Here is a 20616-nt window from a genome sequence, read left to right as displayed (position 1 = left end):
TGAACAGCTATTCGCCTTGGTATGCCTGTGCTGACCTGGTGCTCTATCCGCGTGGTCAACTGTCTCTCCCACATYRACTGCMGGGTGTAAGTCGTCACTTCAGTTATTAAAACCTCACAATGTGTTATYGCTGCAGAAAGAAGTGCAACCTTAAGAAACTTGGCAAACTCTGCGATTCATATTTGATCCAGTGAGTCACTTGAAGTAACAACTGCACATTATATTATGCTTTCATAGATGAGTTTGCAGAATAAACAACTTTAAGTGTTAATGACGTTTAAATAACATCTTCAGCTTTAGATGTGCTTTATATCCCGGGGGGATAAAGAAGGTGACGGTAATGGCGTCCGGTCAGACGGCGCGCCGGCACAAAAGAGCCCACGTTGAAACTGTCGTTCGCATCATTTTCCCTTTTTATAATCCCAATACTACACCGCAGATTTCAGCGGTCTGAGGAAACTGAGATAATTATTTGCTTTAAATGAAGAGAGAAAAAAAAAAGTGGTTTGTTTTGCTTTCATTTGTCAGGAAATCACAGAAAGAAACACTCAAAAATAGCAACGGTTGTCATCATAAATCCTTGCACATGTATAGAAGCGGAAAATATTTGTGTGGCTGATAAAGCGCGGACCTCAAAAAAAAAAAAAAAAAAAAATGGAACCAGGCCTAAAATTTCATGCAATTTTGACTCCAGAAAATAACAGAGTAGGGATCTGTCCTCTCTGCACAAACATAACACGAATCTCCCGTTCCACCACATCCTAAAGGTGCTCGATTGCATAACATCGGAGGTCGTTGGAGTACAAGGAACTCATTGTCGCGTTCAAGAAGCCTGCCGGAGATCATGTCAGCTTCGTGACGCGCTGCATTAATCTTCTGGAAGCAGCCGTCAGACTCGTGAGCTGCTGCCATGAGATCGGTTCATTTATCATTTCTGCTAACAACCAATTGGACAAATGCAACCAATAAGGTTGACGACCAGCGCGTCTCGCGGACGCTGGACCTCCCGTCCGGATGCAGATGGTGGGGTAACCTCAACGGTTCGCCTCGATATGAACAACGGGATATTTTTATTAGGCAGTCGAGTATATAAATAATCCTGCGTTCTCGTCGACTCTTTTCGTATCGTAGAAACCAATCAATCACAGCTGAACTAACAGCTAGGAGGCACTTGCGCGTTGAGTCTGTGGGTGTTTCTGTCCTTCACTTGGCTTTAAAAAGTCTAACGGCAAAGCAAACAGTCCGCTGTGATTGTGATTGTGATTTTTTTTTTTTTTTTGTAACCGTTTCCAACCATAACGACATTTATTAATGCMGGTTTGGCTGATTAGAGAGACTGTAAACCAACAACAGAAAGAAAATAAGCAATAAAATATCAAGTATGTTTCAATTTGATCAAGGCCAGAGAGTCCAACCAAGGACACGGTGCGAGCTGAAGCGACTGGGGTTGAGGATTTTCTTTCGGCCCTCCCAAAAACATCTCGTATTTCTAAGTCAACAGCCAACTGTAAAATGATAGATGCTCCCTTGGCGATGACAAGCTCTGGCCCTCGGAGGAGCTTCAGAGGCGCTATGGTTTGGGTTAAAAACATCATGCAATGTTTGTCTGGGGGAAAAAAAAAGAAGCAGCAAAATCGCCCTGAGCAAAGTGCCAAACGGTCTTGTCAGTGAGATTTAATTAGATTTTTCTTGTGGCATATCTGAATATCTGAAACAACAATGAAAGAGCCAACTTTTTTTTTTTTTGTTCCTTTGTAAATAATGCTCAGTTTGTTTATAGCAATGTACATTGAGTCAGTCTGTGCTGAATCTCTGCCATCTATATTTGGACTTGCTGGTGCAAAATCTGTTTTCCTTATCATTGTTCCTGACAGGAAACTTAGGATTTCTTCAAACAACACTTGAGCGGACGTTGGAAGATGAAACTTATCCCTTGTGCATGAGGTCGTATTCCTGTTTGCTCTCTGTAGCGCGTCAAATATTTGCTGGTTGAAAAAAAAAAAGTGGTAATTTAAGAGCTAAACAAAAAGAAGCAACTGAAGAAGACCTTTAGGAAAACATCCACTAATAATTAAAATTGGACATTTTTAAATGTCAGATTCAACGTAAAAATTATGATAAACCAAGATGAAAACTAATTACAAATATTTGCATTCTATACATCAKGATTAACATCCTACTGAACTCAAACGATGAACCTGCATGCACTTAGGAAAACCATTGCTTTACTCACCTGTCTTTATCATTATTGAGTGCAAATGTGTTTAAGGTAATAGCCAATATATATATATTTTTTGACAGATATGCACACGTTTTGAAACTAGCATGTTATAATCTCATTTGGCAAACTATTCCACTGACTCCGGACAACAAAACAGAAGGCAGTTGTACTATTTATCCTTCTTCCCTCCCAGTATGTAACTCTGCTTTGGGCRGTGGGTGTTATGTGCGGCGTACTGTGACTGCTAGTTGTGTGCAGGCCTCATCTAACTTTATAAGGACAGCAGTCAAATTAGATTTTGAGGTCAGCTGGAGTTGAAACTGATTTTTCCAAGTAGTAATTCAAGTTATATTTAAGCAAGTTTCTGGACTTATTATAAGATCCAGGGATCATTAAAGCTCCTCAGCTTGTATAATTCAGCTGTCTGGTGGCTCCTTTTGTACCAATGTAATGTCCTTCTTCTCTACGCCTTCATAAAATCTTCATTTTTTTATATAATTTTTTAATACCTGCTGCTACATTGTTTATTTCACTGAATCCACTCGACTTGTTTGAAATTKATCATACGTGGTGAGGTTTTGCATTTGCGAAGCTATGATGCTGAAAGGCGTTTTTTTTATTTATTTTTTTTACATTTTTTTATTTTTTATGACTGATAACAGAGCGCTGGAACCCCAGCGTGTCATCAATCTCCTCCCTTACGTGTCTGCAGTCAAACCGTGAGTTGTTGTTTTTTCTCCRTCTTCTTGGCAACCGTACTTGATGTTTGAGGTTTCAGTTTATTAGTAATCTTCTCCTCTTTCCCCCGTATACAGACATGACCTAAAAATGAATAAGCAATGAGTCTACAGAGGAAACATCTTASTCTGCTGAGGAAGAAAAAAAAAAGCTATTTTCTCTTAGCCTTCTCGTCCTTTCCAGGTAAAAATGGTTGCCACGCTATCASTAAGGTGCTTCGCTGGGGAAAATGATGATGGGGTGTCGAAAGAATTTCTGAGGATTTACATCAGCTTGCCTCTCTTAGCAATTGCTGTAAACAAGCGTAAGATAAGATAAAATAAGATGCTAACTGCCCTCGGTGATATTTCTAAAAAATCTGCACCTTTCATTTCCACTGTATATTTTATTTTCCACGCACATTTTTTTCCTAACCAAACTAAAAGAAATAAACAGACTTTTAGATCTTATGACAAAAAAAAAACAAAACTTTTGGAAATCAGATAAATTTCTGTTTCCAGACAGGTCAGATCTGCCGGATGTGGTGGCGTAGTAGAGTATATAACGAGAACCAGTTCTTTTGATATTGGGACCATATCTATCTAAAAAAATCATCTTGACAGCTTYATCAATAGTTAGGAAATTGGTGTGTGTTTCGTATTGTACGAGGCTAAATGTTGCTAATTTAGGAATCTAGGTCCTTCGATGTTTGCAGCAAGATGTTGCACATCTTTTATAACCTTGTTGTGGCGAGTTTAATCTCTTCCGCCATCATCTGTTCGGGTAGCGGCATCAGAGCCAAGGGCACAAAACGGCTAAACAGCCTATTAAAGATGGCTGATTCTGCTGTGGAGCCACAGGAGATTAGTGTGCGAAGAAGGAACCGTCATAAAAATCAAGAAAATTACGGACAACCCTGAGTGTYGGAGTGTCTGATCAGAGGCTTTTTGCAGAACCGCTGTAATACAGACCACTACAGGAGATCCTTCCACAGTCACCTGCAATAACTCTTTGAACAGGCTTGGACAACACAACACGAGTTTAATATGGGATTAATAAAGTATTTATTTATTTTTTTTATTTGAATGTCTGAATTGAATTCGCATAGCTACACTTCCAGAGTTCAAGCTGATCTCAGGATTTCTTTTTTTTTTTTTTTTTTAGAACAGGGCGCGCATCAGTTGCGGATGCTTTAGAAGCCAGAAACATTGTATGACTAATAAATTTGCTAAAAATGCTTYTGGCAGTATTCTGGTCCTGACTCGAGTCCAAACATTTATCTGCTGCATTTGTTTTTCACAGCAGTGAAATAATGTCAGAGTCATAAAGAGACTGACACCATGGGGTGCTTGTACGCAGTGAAACTGTGAGGCCATTAACCTCTCATCTGGCCTGCCTGCTTGTTAAAAAATAACCATGTGTAGCATTAAGTCGTTTCTCCCAGCGAATAGGGAAAGTCTAATGCACATTTGATGACTTGGCTGAGCTGAAACATGTTTATGCTTCCTTAGTTTGTTGTCAGGCCTTACCTTGAATGCACTCCTCCGGGGTGCTTGTATTAACATTAATCACTGCTCCCTTTAACCAAATTGCGGGGTTGTTAATCTAAGTGCATTTTAATGGAACACTTCAGAGGAAACTCCCTCTGCCACATTAACCTTTTCCAACATGGTTCCTATTAAAAAAACAAGCTTTCATTTTAGAGTGAGGGAACCCACAGAAGCAGAGAGAAACAAAGAATTAGGGGAGCTTTCGCTAATCAGATTCACCTGCCAAAGTCTGTTTATTAGTGGATTTTTATGTCCAACACATGACTCTGTTTAGGAAGCACAACGCTGCGCTTTTCACGTTCGCAGTGTTTGTTTGTGCTTTGTGAGGCTCGTCCTGGCTGGATGCCGCTTCGGTACAAAACCCCCCCCAAAAAACGGTGATGTCACAGAATCTGTTTTTCCAGCCCTTTTCACAGAGCTTCCTCCTTAAACGTCAATTTGCACAAGACAGCRGTCATGAAGACGCAGAGACATCTGCACAGCGTCGAGGATCAAAACAAAGAGTCGGACGCGAGCACGGCTTTGAACGAGCTGATGTAATGGAGATCTGACCGGTCGGTGGGGCATGTTTGTAATAACGCTGGAACGAATTACAGCTTGCTCTGAAAAATGAAAGGGAAACGCTTCGGTTCAGATAGGATTACCTCTGTTTTTGTTCTGTTTGGATCTTGTTCTTGATTTTGAAAAAAAAAAAAAAAAAAATCTGATTTTCTTTTGATACACACACTGGATCTCGTGCGAGCTGATATTTAGCGTTATGACACTTCTTCAAGTCCCTGATGAGTGTTCAGACGTAATGAACAAAAACAAAGTTGTGTACAACCGGGTTCCAGTAACCCTTAAACTCATTCCTGCTGTTAGGATCAGTCTTTTCTTGGCATTTTATTGAGTTACTCTCTGTTGGTCTACCAACAGAGAGTAACACACAGTTGTGAGGCCAAAGAAAAAAGATTATTTTCTTTCTTTCTTTTTTTTTTTTTTTGCAAATGAGAAATCTCAAAAATGTGGCATGCATTGGTATCCAGCGCCTTATGGTCAAAAGTCAAATCTTTTTCTGGTATTAACAGGTTTCCCCTCCAATCATTGTCTCATCAGCCGTTTCCTTGGGGATGATATTAGTATCACGTGCAAGTCAGAAAGTTCATTTTTGGTCTCATCTCTCAAAGCACCTTCTTCTTCTGCACATGGCTTGTGTCAAACTACAAACAAAGAATTTATTCTCGCCAGGAGGACGAGGATGTCTTGATTMATTTGCGGTTGTATTTGCATTGCGTAACAACGGGGTGAGTGTGAGATATTAAACATTTGGGGTATCGTTTTAGAACATTAAACCCTGCATTAGCCTCTCCACAACATTCATCCCTGGCTCGTCTTGTGTGTTGCTTGGTTTGTATGATGCCATTTGTCCAGCARATTTCTCACTCCATTTATGACTTGGGTGACTTCRGGAAGCATTTGATTTTATTTATGGGCATCGGGGATTCGAGGTTTGAGTACAAATCCATTTTTGTGGAAAAGAAAACTCYTTTAAACACCACAAGTAGTTTTTCTTCTGCTATTCTGATTAGTCATATCTCATAAAATCTCAACACGACATTTTGAAGTCGGTGATTCTAATGTGACACCACATTGTGACACTTCATTTATAAGCAGCACATGTCATCCAGATTGCATTGGAAAGCGACCTTCAGCAGCAGAACGATACACTTAAATTAACTTTACTGTGTGACCAAGAGGCCTGGTGTTGTGCTGACCTTCCCCAGACGTCCAGAAGATGTTCTACCTGAATTGTGAGTTAGCTCAGTTAACTACTGTCAGGATAAAAACATCTAATAAATACTTGTGGGGGGCAGAGTAGTTAGACTTAGATCAGATCTGCCAATGGCGRATGTCAAATCTKAAGAAAGTTMATCAAAATCAACCCGTTGTTTAACTTCTGGAATCAGGTGATTCAGTGTTTAAGGTTTACACAGTTCTAGGATTCAATGGCTCATTACATTGTTTAAGGATTAGCGGCACTGAAACCTCACTTCAGAGCAGCGCTTTCACCAAACTGTGATCCAACACAGACGCTTGTCAAGTTGCCACATTTCTTGGCCAATCTCCTTGGCGAGTTATGCCGTTACTGTTCAAGGCWTYGTTAGTGTCAACTGTGACAGACCCGGCTCTGTTGGTGGGAGGGCAACWCATGGATGAAAAAGACAAAACAAAACAGATTTTTCAACTATAGTCTCGAATTGGTACAATGGCTCAGTCTTTAAGTAGTCTTCAAAAGTCTGGCTCAAGACAGATCCACACCACTTTGTATAGTTTCTGTTCTACTCACATATCAGCAATCAAGTTGAAGTTGAGGTAACACTTTATTTGAAGGGGTGTGCATAAGACTGACATGACACTGTCATAAACATGACATAACACCTGTCATGRATATAAATAAATCTTTATGAATGTTTATGACAGTTGTCATGAACAGTTATTCGATAAAGACACTTTTAATGCAAAGTTGCTCTAAAAGTTCCATTGAAAGTCCATTAAAAATGCCAGCTTTGCACRATTTTGTAAATTATGATAATTTAATGCAAAGTTGGCATTTTTAATGGACTTTCAATGGAACTTTTAGAGCAACTTTGCATTAAAAGTGTCATTATTTACCCAATGACACTTCATGACAACTGTCAAACATTCATAAATACTTCTTTATGTTCATGACAGATGTTATGTCATATTTATGACAGTGTCATGTCAGTCTTATGCACACCCCTTCAAATAAAGTGTTACCAAAGTTGATGACCAATTTACTGGTAGGAATGCAGCATGTCTGATCTGTTTTATGTCTGAGGAGTTGGGCATTTAAGAAACGTGACATGGGGCCCCCCAATGGGCTGCCACCTTATTGTGGTGGAAAGGTTTGAGTGTCGTGATGATGCTGGAAGCTAAGTTGTGAGGGGCATGGATGGATGGATGGAACAATGGGCTTTGTTTTTCAGTTACTTTTCCTATACACAAATGATAGCTGTCCAGCATGAAAACAAATGAAACGAATGAATGGTTTACTTTAAAACCTCTTAGATTTTTGTGCAGCAGGGAAATAAARAGAATCGTGACTCAGGGAAAAAGGTAAGAAGAGAGCAGTACCTCGGTCCCAGCTCATCCTCACACCTCCAGGTGAATTCTCCGAAGCTCTCATAGCGCTGGTTGTAGTGGTAAAGCACGCGGTGCAGCGTGGGAGCGCCCAGGTCCATGAGAGTGTTGTAGGCGGTCTGCTGCTCTTTCCCGCTTGTGTAGCCATTGAACAGATTGTAGATCTTGTCYGCAATTTCTAAAGGAACACATACAATCCGAAGTCAAAACAAACTCTTACRTACTTTGTCATCAACATGTGGGGAAATCTAATCAAGACCTTAAACTGTTAGTATCAGATTGAAATGAATAAAATGAATTGATTTATTTTYCCCTAAACGTCAAAATGATGAGAGAAACCACTTGGTTTCAACTGTATAAAACACATTATCTTTAATGATGTATCGGTGGTGAGTCTCAGTATAGGCAAATGTCTATAAAGAGTTATAAAGTTTGTAGGTTTTCTTTWATTAAATTAATGATGGCAGTAGTAACATCGGCAGTTTCCCCCGGTGTACTATAAGCCTGGTGGGCCGCCAGGATTTACTTGTGCCCCCACCAGGCTTAGCGTTGCTTGTTTATTTTTTTGAGGTTTTTTAAATGTTTAAGAATTTTTAGTTAGTGTTTAGATGTTACTAATGTCTTCCAATAACACATAATAAACTAGTGATATTTTCTAATTTCCTGTCGACTTTAAACAATTTTTATCTGAAAAACATGGTGGACCACTGGATGACTGCCCTAGCGCCCCAACCAATGGGGCTATAGCAAGATTTCTGGGGRAAACCCTGSATAGGGGTTGATAATAAAACAACTTTAGACTTGTTTTCATTTAGTCTTAAACGAATGGTAGTCTTTGGGACTTTTGAGTAGTTTTGTAGCTCTGGGTCACTCAATACGTTGCATTATAAGTCACGCAATATTTTAGACAGCAATCAATCAGACTCAAGAAAACCCAAAGACAGGTGAAATCTTTACCCTGTTTTGGTGTGCTGAGTAAAGGCCCTTCGAAATACTGAAATATTCACATACTTGTCCTACTGTCACATCCTAATCTTTGTCATATGTCAACATATTTTCTGAACTGCAAGACCTTTGCCATTGGCCTTGTTGTAGCCTATTCTGAGAAATCTGTCTTTTMGTAMCATAATCTACTATGCTTCTAATTAGTTTATTTTCCTTAAAACTGTAATGAAGGCACTTTTAGACACTTAAACACTGAAAATGGACTAAGATGAAAGGTATTCATCCCCCATTTTTCAGACTTTGACTGGAAAGGCCACGTGTGGAAGGAAACTTGGTTTCTGATTACATGACTTTGATGTAAACTTTAAAGATTTAGTAATGTTTTGATGTTTTGTTATTCTGCTTTAAACAGTTAATGTTAAGCATGGTTAGTAACTCCAGGGCAAAAAAAAAAAGAAAAAAAAAGTTTAAGTTCTCAAATAGTGTTTATTCCAGTTTGTGCTCCCTGGAGTAGCAGAGATCATTGCGAACACCCACAATTATGTTTAGTTTTCAAAAGCCTGTCTGGATTTTGTTTCTGTATTTCATTAGCGTTGCTGTGAAGCTCTTTCCTTTTCATACTCCAAGCCAACTTTTAGATCTTCAGATATGCGGCATGCTATTTTAACGTGCAACTTCCACTAAGAACACCATTTGAAAAAGCATAAATCATTGTTCAAGTTGAAGTTGGAAAGGCTTTTTGCAACTCGGACAGATTTTTGAGCTTTTCATGGCCTGTCAGGCTAGCAACTTATCCCCTCTTCTGGATGGTAATAAAGTCACCCCAGTACACTGGAAGTATTACGTTTCACACCATTTATACTTCCCCAGGCATTAAAATTAACAGCGTAAGCCCAGTAGGATCACACTTCAATGACTAGCGCATTTTTGTAATAGCTGATTAAAATCAGCAGCCGGATCCACAAAAACATCTTCGTTATGAAGCCGTTATTGCTGCAGAGGGTCGGCAAGGATTCCAGCTCTTTAATTTCTGAGATGGGATGATATATATATATATATATTTTTTTTATAGTCAATATCCTCACGGAAATGTAGGATACGGTGACCATAAACAGTCCTGATCCAGAGAGGGGAAAACTATCTGCTTGTGACTTTATGGCTCACTATGAACTCACATGACATCTACTGAGAAATAGCTCCAAACAGGCAGGAATTAATTCATCTAATAACAGAACTTTTGAGAACTATTTAGTGATTCCATTTGKTCGCTCTACTTTCATGCTCATTACAATAAMGGTTAAAGTGCCCTGCAGAAGCGGTAATGCGCCTTAAAGTTGGACAAAATCGAGTCCCATTGCAGCTTTAAACCTAAATATGTCTTACTGGACGTTTATGTGATACATCAACTGAATGTAGAACATATTTGTGAGATCGGGGTTTAATATGTGTGCAATTTAATCTATAAACAAAGCTACCATGAGATTTGAATATAAGAGAACAACCAGTATTGAAAAGACACACCGGGGAGGGAGGCGGTTTGAAGCGGCTTTATGCTGAAATGCAACATCACAGAGTGTCGTTCAATCATCTATCCAAACACATAAAGAGCATAGCACACCTGCAAAATCTACCAAAACATGGCTTCCCACTTAAACTAACCAGCTGAGTTAAATACCACCTTCATTAGAGAAGCAGCCAAGATCTCCATAGTAACACTGAAGCAGCTACAAAGCAGCCTAACTGATCCTCAGGTGGGAGGATCARTTAGGCGTTTGCTCCACAAATCCRGACTTTATAGAAGAGCGGCAAAAAGAAACTCATAGCTGTAAGGCAGAATTAAGAGTATCCCTTTAAAGTTTGCAACAAGTGATGCAGTAGAACAGCAACCACTGGAAGAAGGTAAGAAAGTCGGCCATAGTGTCGGCTGTGCTGAAGAGGTTCGTTTTCCAGAAGGGAAATGAACATCGAGCTCTCAGTCGGTGGCCCTCCAAGCACTGATTCTTTCACTATCCATGCTGAGGCTGTGCCATATTTTATGGACCGTTTTCTCACAAACAACAATACCACCAGATGTCCGTWAAAAAAAAMAAATCACTACTTCAGGAAACTTTCTGCATTCACTTTTGGAAGAGCTTGCTAATTCCTACTTCCTCTACATTCAAGGTGAAAAGAAAACGACCTGTTCTAACTGTGCTACAAAAAGGAAAAGCGGGCGGAGAAAATCGGTAACTCAAAGATAAATGGACATCATTTGTCTCCATTCGCCCTTCAGAAGAACAAAGTGTTTAATTGGCCAGGGGACCACATTTGAAACTACATTGTGAGAGCAAGCATAAGCATTTTGAACAACAAAAATAATTGCACTAAGATCGTCTTACCAAGCTGCGAGCAGGATTCTTGATACGACTATGATACAACAAAAAGCAACAGAGTGCTCACTCAGAAATGTTTACTTTTTTTTTTACATGAAATGTAAAAAAAAAAATGTCCATGGCTGAGATCTTGATATTTTTGTTGACCAAAGAATTCTGTGGCGAGATCGATTAGTTTTGTTACACATATAGACTTTTGACTCATCAAAAAAAATAAAAATCTTTAAGATGTCCATCTGGTTTATATCAAACTGTATTCTGATGTTACAATGACTCAATTAAAGGCCAGACCTCCGTGGAATTGAGAACATTTGCAAGACTTGAAAACTGATGAATCCAAATTGTCTGAGCTAGATTTATTTTTCATAGTTACAAAAAAAACAAACAAAAAAAAATTTTTTCCTGGGTGTGCAATGCTGGTAAATTTATGCCCCAAATATCTTTTGCATCTTTACCTGCAGTAGACCTTGATATTTTACTGCATTACCTTCAGTAAACAATTGTTCTATGAAGTATTGACTGAGGTGGGATTGAAGTCAAATACATATATAACGCTGCCTGAGATTTCTATTGTAAAAGGTGTGAAAACCATAAAGTCCTTTCCTTCCATTTTACAACCACAGGCTACTTTTTGCTTCATCGTGTAAAATTAAGATAAGGTAAATTTAATTTTGTCGTTTCGAGTCAAAATGTGAAAAAACCCCAGAGGTGTGAACACTTTTACAAGGCACTGGATATTCTGWATAAACAATATGTTACACAGACCCGAACTTTGACACACTGTAAAAAAAAAAAAAAAAGAAAAAGAAAAAAGCTTAATTGCACGATTATTCACATGAAAAACAAATTCGCCTCAGCGAGCTGGTTGTGAACCCATTCGGCCTCATTTCTCACCCTGCGCTTTGACATCATCTACAGTCGGACACGGAGTCTTGATGGTGACCTCACTCGGACTGGACCGCCGTCCTGTGTTGTCTACGGCCCACAGACGGAACCTGAAGACCAAACAAACAAACAAATAGGTTCACAGAGATACGGAAGTACTCGTGCAGTCGGCTGCTTTGCTTCATGGGTTTGGACGTTTTCTACAGAACAAACTCTGTCTTATGGGGTTTACAGTGTAGAGTTCTCTTGTCCTTTTCATTTTATTCTGTTAACAACAACAACAACAACATAGTTTCGAGAGCAACAAACTGACAGACAGTGCCAGCTGGTAATCTAATAAGAGCCATATTTTTGAGGATAGCRGCCTGTATGGTTCCGACGCAGCTTGCTCGTTCACTGGAGCGCCCTCACGGTAGCGTTTCCTGATTGAATATCGCCACCTTGTGGTAAAAACATAACTTGCACAATAGAAGRCTGAAAAACAAAAACCACATATTTCTTTTTTTAATTTGACTGATTAATCATCCGTCCAAGAAAGACGGAGGATCTCCTCTTGAAGCTTTCAGCTTTCATAAAAGCATTGCGCATACTTCTCTTCACGTATCATTTTGTCGAACCAGGCACCACATGGCTTCAAGCTTTTTTTTTTCAGGTTCCGTTTGTATAAGAAATATAGAGTCTGCAGCAGCCTGAGGGGGATAAGAGTAATAGTCCTGGAGAGATGAATGAGCTGTCAGCCAGGATAAAAAGAGCAGGATACTTGCGGATGTTGAAAATAAAAGAGCATGTGTAGCGGCTAATTCAGCCCATATACATCCAAACCGTGTGCTCTGCCTGTTGGCCTCTGGCCCCTTTTTTTGAATTACTTTTCATGTTCAAAATGTTTCTCTCCGTGTTTCACCTTTATGCTCTCCCCCCCAGCCCCCGTTTTCTTTTGTAACCYCAAAGTTTGATTTAAGGTTTTTTGGCTAAACCTCTTACCTGCTTTTTCTATTCCCCAGTGTGTCTTGCTCCCYTTCGCTGCAGTGTGTGTGGTTTCCTTTCTGGCAAGGATTGTGTGAGATAAGTGTGAACATGCTTGAGCGAGAATCCAAGTATCCGGTCTTGATCACGGCATCACATGTTAAAGCTTTTTTTTTTACTCTGCTGACAAACATATGTAGGAAGAATAAAGAGCAATTTGGAAAAAAAGAAGAAAAATAGTAGTTTTCAGGATTTTTTCCTCAAGCTCCCCTTTCTTGTACTTTTATTATCTTGTTAAATACCAAAAATAAAGTCTATGCTAACAAATCCTACATCCCAATGAATGTAACATTTAAGATSCAAATCTTCATTTATTACATAGTGGACTGCGCTGAGAACAAAACAACAGAAAAATKATCAATATAAATCTGAATTATTATCTCAATAATGGTCTGAATTTAGAATCATATTCAAAAGTAAGAGTGGAAAAATGACATCACTGGCTGATTCAGTGTCAATGGAAATTCCTCAAGGCAAGTCAGAATGGGTCTCGGTAGCGTGTGTGGCCTTTATGACTTCCCTACAACAACTGGACGCGGTCCTGATGAGGCAGCGGACAAAGTKGGGTTGTTGGATGGAAGAAAACATTGTGTCCCAGATGTACTCTGCTGGGTTCATGTCTGGGGGAATGAGCAGGCCGCTCTACAGCACCAATGCCTTTATCATGCAGGAAACTGCTGACACACWTCAGCCAAATGAAACCCAGCATTGTCYTGCAGCAGAAGGAATCCACGGCTCACTTCCCTACATTATGGGTCTCACAAAGAGGTCCGAGGGTCTCATCCCGAYACCTAATGTCAGTCAGGGCATCTCTGGCTAGTACGTGGAGGGCCTTCCAAACAAAAGCCTCCCCCCACACCGTGACTGACCCACYGCCAAACCAGTCATGCTGAAGGATGCTGCAGGCAGCATAACGTTCTCCACGGCGTCTCCAGACTGTCACGTCTGTCACATGAGCTCAGTGTGAACCTGCTCTCATCCGTGAAGAGAAAGAGCCACCAATGGTGAGTTGGCCAATCTTGGGGTTCTCTGACAAATGCCAGTCGTTCTGCACAGCGTTGGCTTGTAAGCACAGGCCCGGCTCATTGACACAGGGCCGTCGCACCACCCTGGCGGAGTCTGTTTCTGACTATCTGAGCAGAAACGTGCACATTAGTTGCCTGCTGGAGGTCATATTGCAGGGCTCTGGCAGTGCTCCCCCTGTTCCTCCTTGGACAAAGAAAGAAGCGGTGGTCCTGCTGGGTTGCTCCCCTCCTACTGCGGCCTCTGCATCTCCTGGTATCTGGTATACTGGCCTGTCTGCTGGTGTCTCMGTGCTCCGGACCCTGTGCTGACTGACACAGCAAACCTTGTTACAACTTGCATTGATGTGTAATGTTGGATGAGCTCCACTACCTGAGCAACTTTTGCGGGTTGTAGACTCCGTCTCCTGCCATTTCTAGGTCAGAGAGTAGTGGTAACATGCAAGATGTCAGCCAGAAATGATGAGGACAGAGAAATGGTCTGGGTTCACCCACCACCTGTAATGCATGTTTGAGGAATCCTTTGATTTTCCCTAGAGGTCATAAAGGACCACCTATTTCCAAAAAATAAAAAATAAATAAAAAACTACTTCCCAGTGCAATGCTCCTAAGAAAGGATGTAAACAACATAACGGAGAAGCATTGCTGTGTGATGAAGTCAGAAAGAGCAGGAGCTTCTGAAAAAGACAGMGGTTCAATTTCAAGGAGTCAAATTTCGAAGAGAAATATAACAAAGCAGTCAAACTGCTGCAATTAATRAGCCAGTATTTTTGAATGTATTTTTATAAACTTCTTCACATACAAATGGCATTTTTCTGCAAGCTTTAGTGAGTCATCGTCTCTACAGTCAATGTGTAGGCTGATCTACGGAGGGCATTAAAGAAGCTACTTTCACCCAGAGTGGTGACACAACATGCTTTTTCTGGCAAGTTACATGAAAGACGTTAAAGTTTCCTAGAAATGACGTGTCATAACTTAGCACTTTTTAGGGATATTCGGTGGTGCTACATTGAAATAGAGCCTCCTCTGCAACTGTTGATAAAGGTGTGTTAAAAATTAGACAAATTCGTCTTTTAAAGCGGATTCATTATCTCACTCAAATTTCACCTCCTATCTAATCAAATGATTTTATTTTTATAACTATAACAACTCAGTTTGTTTTGTCACCCACACAATAACCACAATGGGATGGAAGGRAATGAAAAGGTTCAAAGGTCACTGCAGTCAGGAGGGGCAACATTAGGTCACCATGTCTGCACCACAACCTTTAAATGGCATCTCCATCTGCATGTCATGTAAAAACCTTTTCTGTCCTACCATTACAAACGTAAAGATGGAACAAATATGGAAGTGCACCTTATGCTTGTKTTTGAGCATGAGGAAGAAAATGTGACGATGTGGTTCTGTTTCTCCTCTGAAACGAACCTTATTGGACAGCTTTAGCATCAATAATTCTTAGAAATGTTGCATTAATATCTACTGAGCTAACCAAACCCTGGGAAGACTTAACGGGGTAATGATGAAAACAAAGTGATCRGGTCAAGACAAAAAGATGGTTAACCGGATATAAAATCAATCTCYCTTCCCTGGTTATTATCTCRGACCTAAACTCCATAAAGAAACCCTGTAGGATAAACTRTWGAGATGAAAGTATAAAAGCAGATGCAGGACTCAAGGTGATCTGGAGAGATCGTGGAAGCAAGAGCGGCCAATAAATTGCCTCTCTCAAATCTCGTAAAMCGTTATGGAAGACMAAGCGATGTCTTATTGGCTTAAGGAGGATGCTAACAATTGTGGGACCAGTGATTTTTAGAGGAAAACGTTTCACATGTTAGACTGCTTTCCTGTGTTTCATGTGTTCCTGTGCCAACATAGTTGAGTCAAATGGCTGAATTGCCTTCTCAGCATGTCATCAAGTTTTCCAAAGTCCATTTACTTCAAGTGTGCTGAAACAGGGAATGATCTGAAACATGCGAGACAGCATGGCTTGAAGACTAACTGAGGACTCCACTGGCACTGAGAGAATACTTCAGGCTACGATCCGCTTTTATTTCCATTTTTCAGAGTTATGTTGTCATAATGCAGTTAAAGAGGCTTCACAATGATAGTGGGGATACTGTGTCACCTGGATTTGTTTCAATATTAGCCAGCCTCGGACAAAAAGCAACCTTCTTTTTGTTTTTCATGTGGATCAATTCAAAAATGAATGATCTAAATGTTATACTGCTAATTAAGATGAGAACTTTGCTTTTTTTTGGTAAGTGATACTTCTTAAAAACAGCGAACACTTTTCAAAACTCCCCCTTTTACATTTTCCACATGTTAAAGAAACCAAGCTGGTAAATAAGGCAAAGTGAAAGCATTGAAATATCTGTACTTCCTTTCTTACTTAAATTAGTGGCAAACAGAGAAACAAGTTCATTTATTGTACTGGCTAAAGCTAACGTCTGTCTGCTAAAGCAATTTTGCAGTCAAGCGTTTTTTTTTATTAGCAAATGAAATGATTTTTGCAGTCCTTGTGGGTTCATATTGACAGCAAATAATGGCAATAAAGACATCTTAGAGCATTTCTGAGACACTGCAGCACTTGATTTGTGGATTGCACCTTCAGCTTCCATCAGTGGCAATTTATGACACCTTGGAAAAGGTGTCATAAAATTTCCTCACGTGTTGAGCACGGAGTGTCAACTCACATGTATGTTGCGTCAGGTTCCAGGCAGCGAATGATCAGACTGATGGAGGAAGACAGCAGGTTTGGGATGTCCCCCAGCATCACACATGGAGACCTGGCCCCAGACAGGATGTCATCCACGAAGCTCAGGAGGGTTTCTGCAGCACAGAGAATGGATGGGTTAATGCATTTCTTTTGGAAAGACTGCTGCTTAGACTGTGATTTAGCACCTTTGGCTGCAATATTAACAAATAATGTTGTGAAAAGCTTTTTTTTTAATCTGCTCTGATTCAACTTCTTGTGGYGAGTCAGTGTTTCAGATCATCAGACGAAGTAAATTGAAGTAAATACAAAAGACGGTTTAATWKACTACGGAAAACATTCAATTTATGTCATATACCAAGTGAACAAATAAGGAATATAAATACTCTGTAGATTTTCAAACTCAATATTATGACATATGCACACAAAAATGAGCGTTATATAAGCCCTTCATGTACAGTGTGTACCGGTAAGGCATATTCCTGGAAAGCATAAAGCAAAAATGGCTGACTTTGATTTATTTTACGAGGGGAGAAGGAGTGTCCACCGTTACTGACGGCTTCTTCCTTCTAAAGAACTCAGGCCCGCTTTACGTGAAGAGTTTATGCGCCGAATAACCCGATCCAGGCCTGGCCATTGTAAATCTGAGATCTGCAATGAGCATCCCAGAAAAAAAAACAAAAAAACAAAAAAAAACCAAAAGGAACATGGTGTTGAGGATCTCTCTTTAATGGGTTTAACTCATGCCTCCCATTCACACASTTTCACTTTATTGTTGCAGACTGGTGTCCAAGCAAATGGTGGACCCCACTTCCAATGACCCATTCAGGAGTTAAAAATAAAAACTCTGCTTCTGCTATTGCTACTACTCTGTGTGTGGAAAAAATATAAAATATTTCAATATTTTACTGAAAGTTTCTGCCATTTATTTATATATCCAGGCATGTTCAACCCGATCGTTGCAGTCACTGCATTTTAGCGCTAATGTGTTTTTAAAAGCTCTATTTTTCCTAAAACCTCACCATCCGCTCTGAATGCTACATAATCAACAAAAAGGCAGTTTCACGCTCCGCAGATGCTCCCCGACTTTAGATTTAAAATGTCGTGGCTCAACATTCATCTGCGACGTTTAATCTCTAAAGCACAGCTGAACTTTACTTAAAACTCCGTCCAGCACTGTGTAACCGTATAACGGCCACTGCTGCAACCAAATACCTTTCCTGCTGATCTGTTATAGCACTGTCCTGCAAAACGTTGTTTCCCTGCACGCTTAACATAAGAGCTTTCCAACACTGTTCARCCACCGAGGAMGGGGGGGTGCTGCAGAGCTCGGCTCTTCCTGTGCTCTTGTTCACTTGAAATTGAATATCTGTTATTTACAAATTGAAGCACTATCTCACTCTGCATACCTGTTTATATTCCACCTTGTGAATAAGTGCATAAATCGTTCTAATCCTCAATTTTTCTCTAATTAATTGACYTTTTGTTTATTCTATGTAATTTATTTTTCTCACTGGATTTTCCTGTCAGTCAAACGTTTGAGTCATTTTATTCCGTTGTGTGACTTGATGTGGTTGAGGCTACCGCTAACTGGCTACCATATCCCCTTCCAAGCTAGCTAGCCTTTTTTTTTTTGCGTCTACTATGGATAAGTGACATTTGTCTTTGCCATGGGCTAACTTCTGTTGCCAACCGCCAATCTGTGGTTCTACTACCATATAAAATATACAATGTTATTTTGTACGTTTCTGTTGTTATACACGTCTTAAATTGAATGAATGGTCTTAAAGAATTCTTAAAAAACCACTTGTGTAACCACTTGTGCTAAAAATCGACGTTTGCCAATTATTACGTTCAGCAGATGAACCTCCAGCATCTCCACTACCTTCTTTTCAGGGGTTTATAGATGCTGCTTTTGACACACACAGCTAGCTTTGTATCCCTTGCTGGCACCCGTAYGTGCATCAGAAGGCCAGCTGGCCCCCAGGGAGTGGATTTCAATGCACAGAGGAAAAACCAAGCCTACAAGTATGAAAGGTGTGCAAAGTGATGCTGGTTCTGAGGTGGCCATCCCTGAGTATGCTCTGCACAAGCAATGCTTGTCTCTGTGTATTTATACATCTCTGCGGTGTACGAGTGCGTGTGTGTGTTTGCGTGTGCGTGTGTGTGCGTGGATGGACTGAGGTGGTCACTTTTTCTTAAACAGGATATGCATACAAGCTTTTCGAGGGTTCAAGCAGTCACAGGGTATATGCGGTGAGTGATGGGCGCTTCGCGGTGGTCATCCTCTCGTGTCACCATCTGGTTAACAAGAGCCATGGAAACATAAAGAGTGGGAGAGTCTGTTAATAAAAAAAGAAAGTGTGTCCAAGCTTCCAGAGGAGGATGTTTACTCAGTTCTGAGGACTGTCAGAGGAGTGAAAGGCATAAACATGGCTGGAGATTTAAATGAAAAGTGACATTGTGAAGCTTTGAACCACTTAGTATATTAATTGGAAAGTCTGATAGAATATCCTCTTTGTGGGTATGGAGCTGTATTTTAATCCTCATTGGAATATACCAATATGGAAACATGCTAAGAATTTATTTCGGTGTCTGAGTGAGAGCAGCTGGCGATGGACAAACGTGTCCAGAAGAATACAGTCATTGTGGGGGGGGTAGGGGGGGGCAACAATTGTGTCACAGAAACGACTCCCTGACAAGACTCTTTTCAGACTCTGAAGCTGCCCTAGTAGGACGACCCAAACAYGTACCAACCGGAACCAAACTGAGTTGAGCCGTGTTGGGACGGTGCAAAAGAGGCAATAAAGGAAACATGTTTGTTTGTATTTTCTTGTTTGTTTGTTTTTAATTTAATTTCTTTTCCTCCTTGAAAGGGGTTTACTTGTATTCTGTACATCTGCAGCAAAACATTTGAGTCATATATTAGAGGACTTCACGGCAGAACATTTGGAAGCAATAAAACTCACAGAAGTTTGTTTAAAGAACCAGATAGACCTGTAATGACCAGATTTTATTATAAATGAGAGTCAAACGAGACCAATAACACTGTGAACACGGTGTGCTGCCATGGCATTTATGGACATGACTCACCCCAAGCGGGAGAAAAAAATGGACACGGACCGCATTGATTGCTGACAGACGAAGATGAAATCGATCCTGGAGGTAAATCAGAGCAAATCTTTCTCTCCCTGATTCYTGTCGACTGGGCCAGCTTGAGATGGTTACTACGAATCTCAGGAGGGAGCGCTCCTTTTATTGTATTTTCTTCCCTGGGGTGGTGAGGTTCTCACCATCAGTCAGAGTCTTACTTGCAGCAGACAGTGGTCACAGCAACCTTAGTGTGGGAAGGCAGGGAGGAAATGAATGGCTCTTGATCAATTCTACAATCCATCCTCCCATCTTGTCCTCATGTGTTGCCATCTTGTGTCTCCGTCCTACTGCCATTTTGTTATTGTAAATAAACCATTTTGTATCCATGTTCCACTGAATTTAGATAATAACAGATTATGATCTCTTATCTAACCAAATAAAGTCGAACCTATTAGGGTAACCAGCAGAAACATAAATTGGCACCCAGGCCTGTGTTCCCCAGCCCTCAACATGATGAAAACACCAAGATCCCTCAGATTAGGCTGCCTTCCTTCCTTCATTCCTCCATGGTCCAATTCTGTTGCCAATGTTCCCAAAGTTGCTCCTTCCAGTAGTAGACRGAGGTCACCTTGGGAACCCTGACTGGTCTGCAGCCCCATATGCAACAAACTGTGATGCTCTGACTCAGGGCMGTGCAGAGACCACTACAGGGGCAGRTGCTCAACAACAAAAAAAGGGCACATCTAACCACTTTCTAGGACAGAATATGAACAAAGCCWCTCAGCTTTCAGAGTTTAATAAACAATAATAAATTACAAAATTGTGAGATATAMAATCAAAGCTAACAAACATCTCCATATAGAGCATAACACTATGCCTATGTAAGATATTTTATAGTAATTTCTTTCTGCAGGTTTATTTTGTTATAGGAAAG

The 20616-nt window shown here is 40.3% G+C and overlaps 1 protein-coding gene across 1 annotated transcript in view; it reads right to left on the bottom strand.

Moving 5' to 3' along the window:
• astn1 (astrotactin 1) overlaps positions 1 to 20616 on the bottom strand; it is a 369159-nt gene that overhangs the window by 3920 nt on the left and 344623 nt on the right. Inside the window, exons 20-22 of the mRNA XM_017309852.1 lie at positions 16570 to 16705; positions 11841 to 11941; positions 7624 to 7807 (exon numbers count right to left, since the gene is read on the bottom strand). Of these exons, the coding sequence (XP_017165341.1) occupies positions 7624 to 7807; positions 11841 to 11941; positions 16570 to 16705 (421 nt within the window). The remainder of the gene's footprint in view (positions 1 to 7623; positions 7808 to 11840; positions 11942 to 16569; positions 16706 to 20616) is intronic.

The sequence above is a fragment of the Poecilia reticulata genome, linkage group LG17 (assembly GCF_000633615.1).
Source record: "Poecilia reticulata strain Guanapo linkage group LG17, Guppy_female_1.0+MT, whole genome shotgun sequence".
NCBI classification, from domain to species: domain Eukaryota; kingdom Metazoa; phylum Chordata; class Actinopteri; order Cyprinodontiformes; family Poeciliidae; genus Poecilia; species Poecilia reticulata.
Note: the sequence above shows the minus strand (reverse complement) of the source record. Positions and strands in the feature narration are given on the sequence as shown.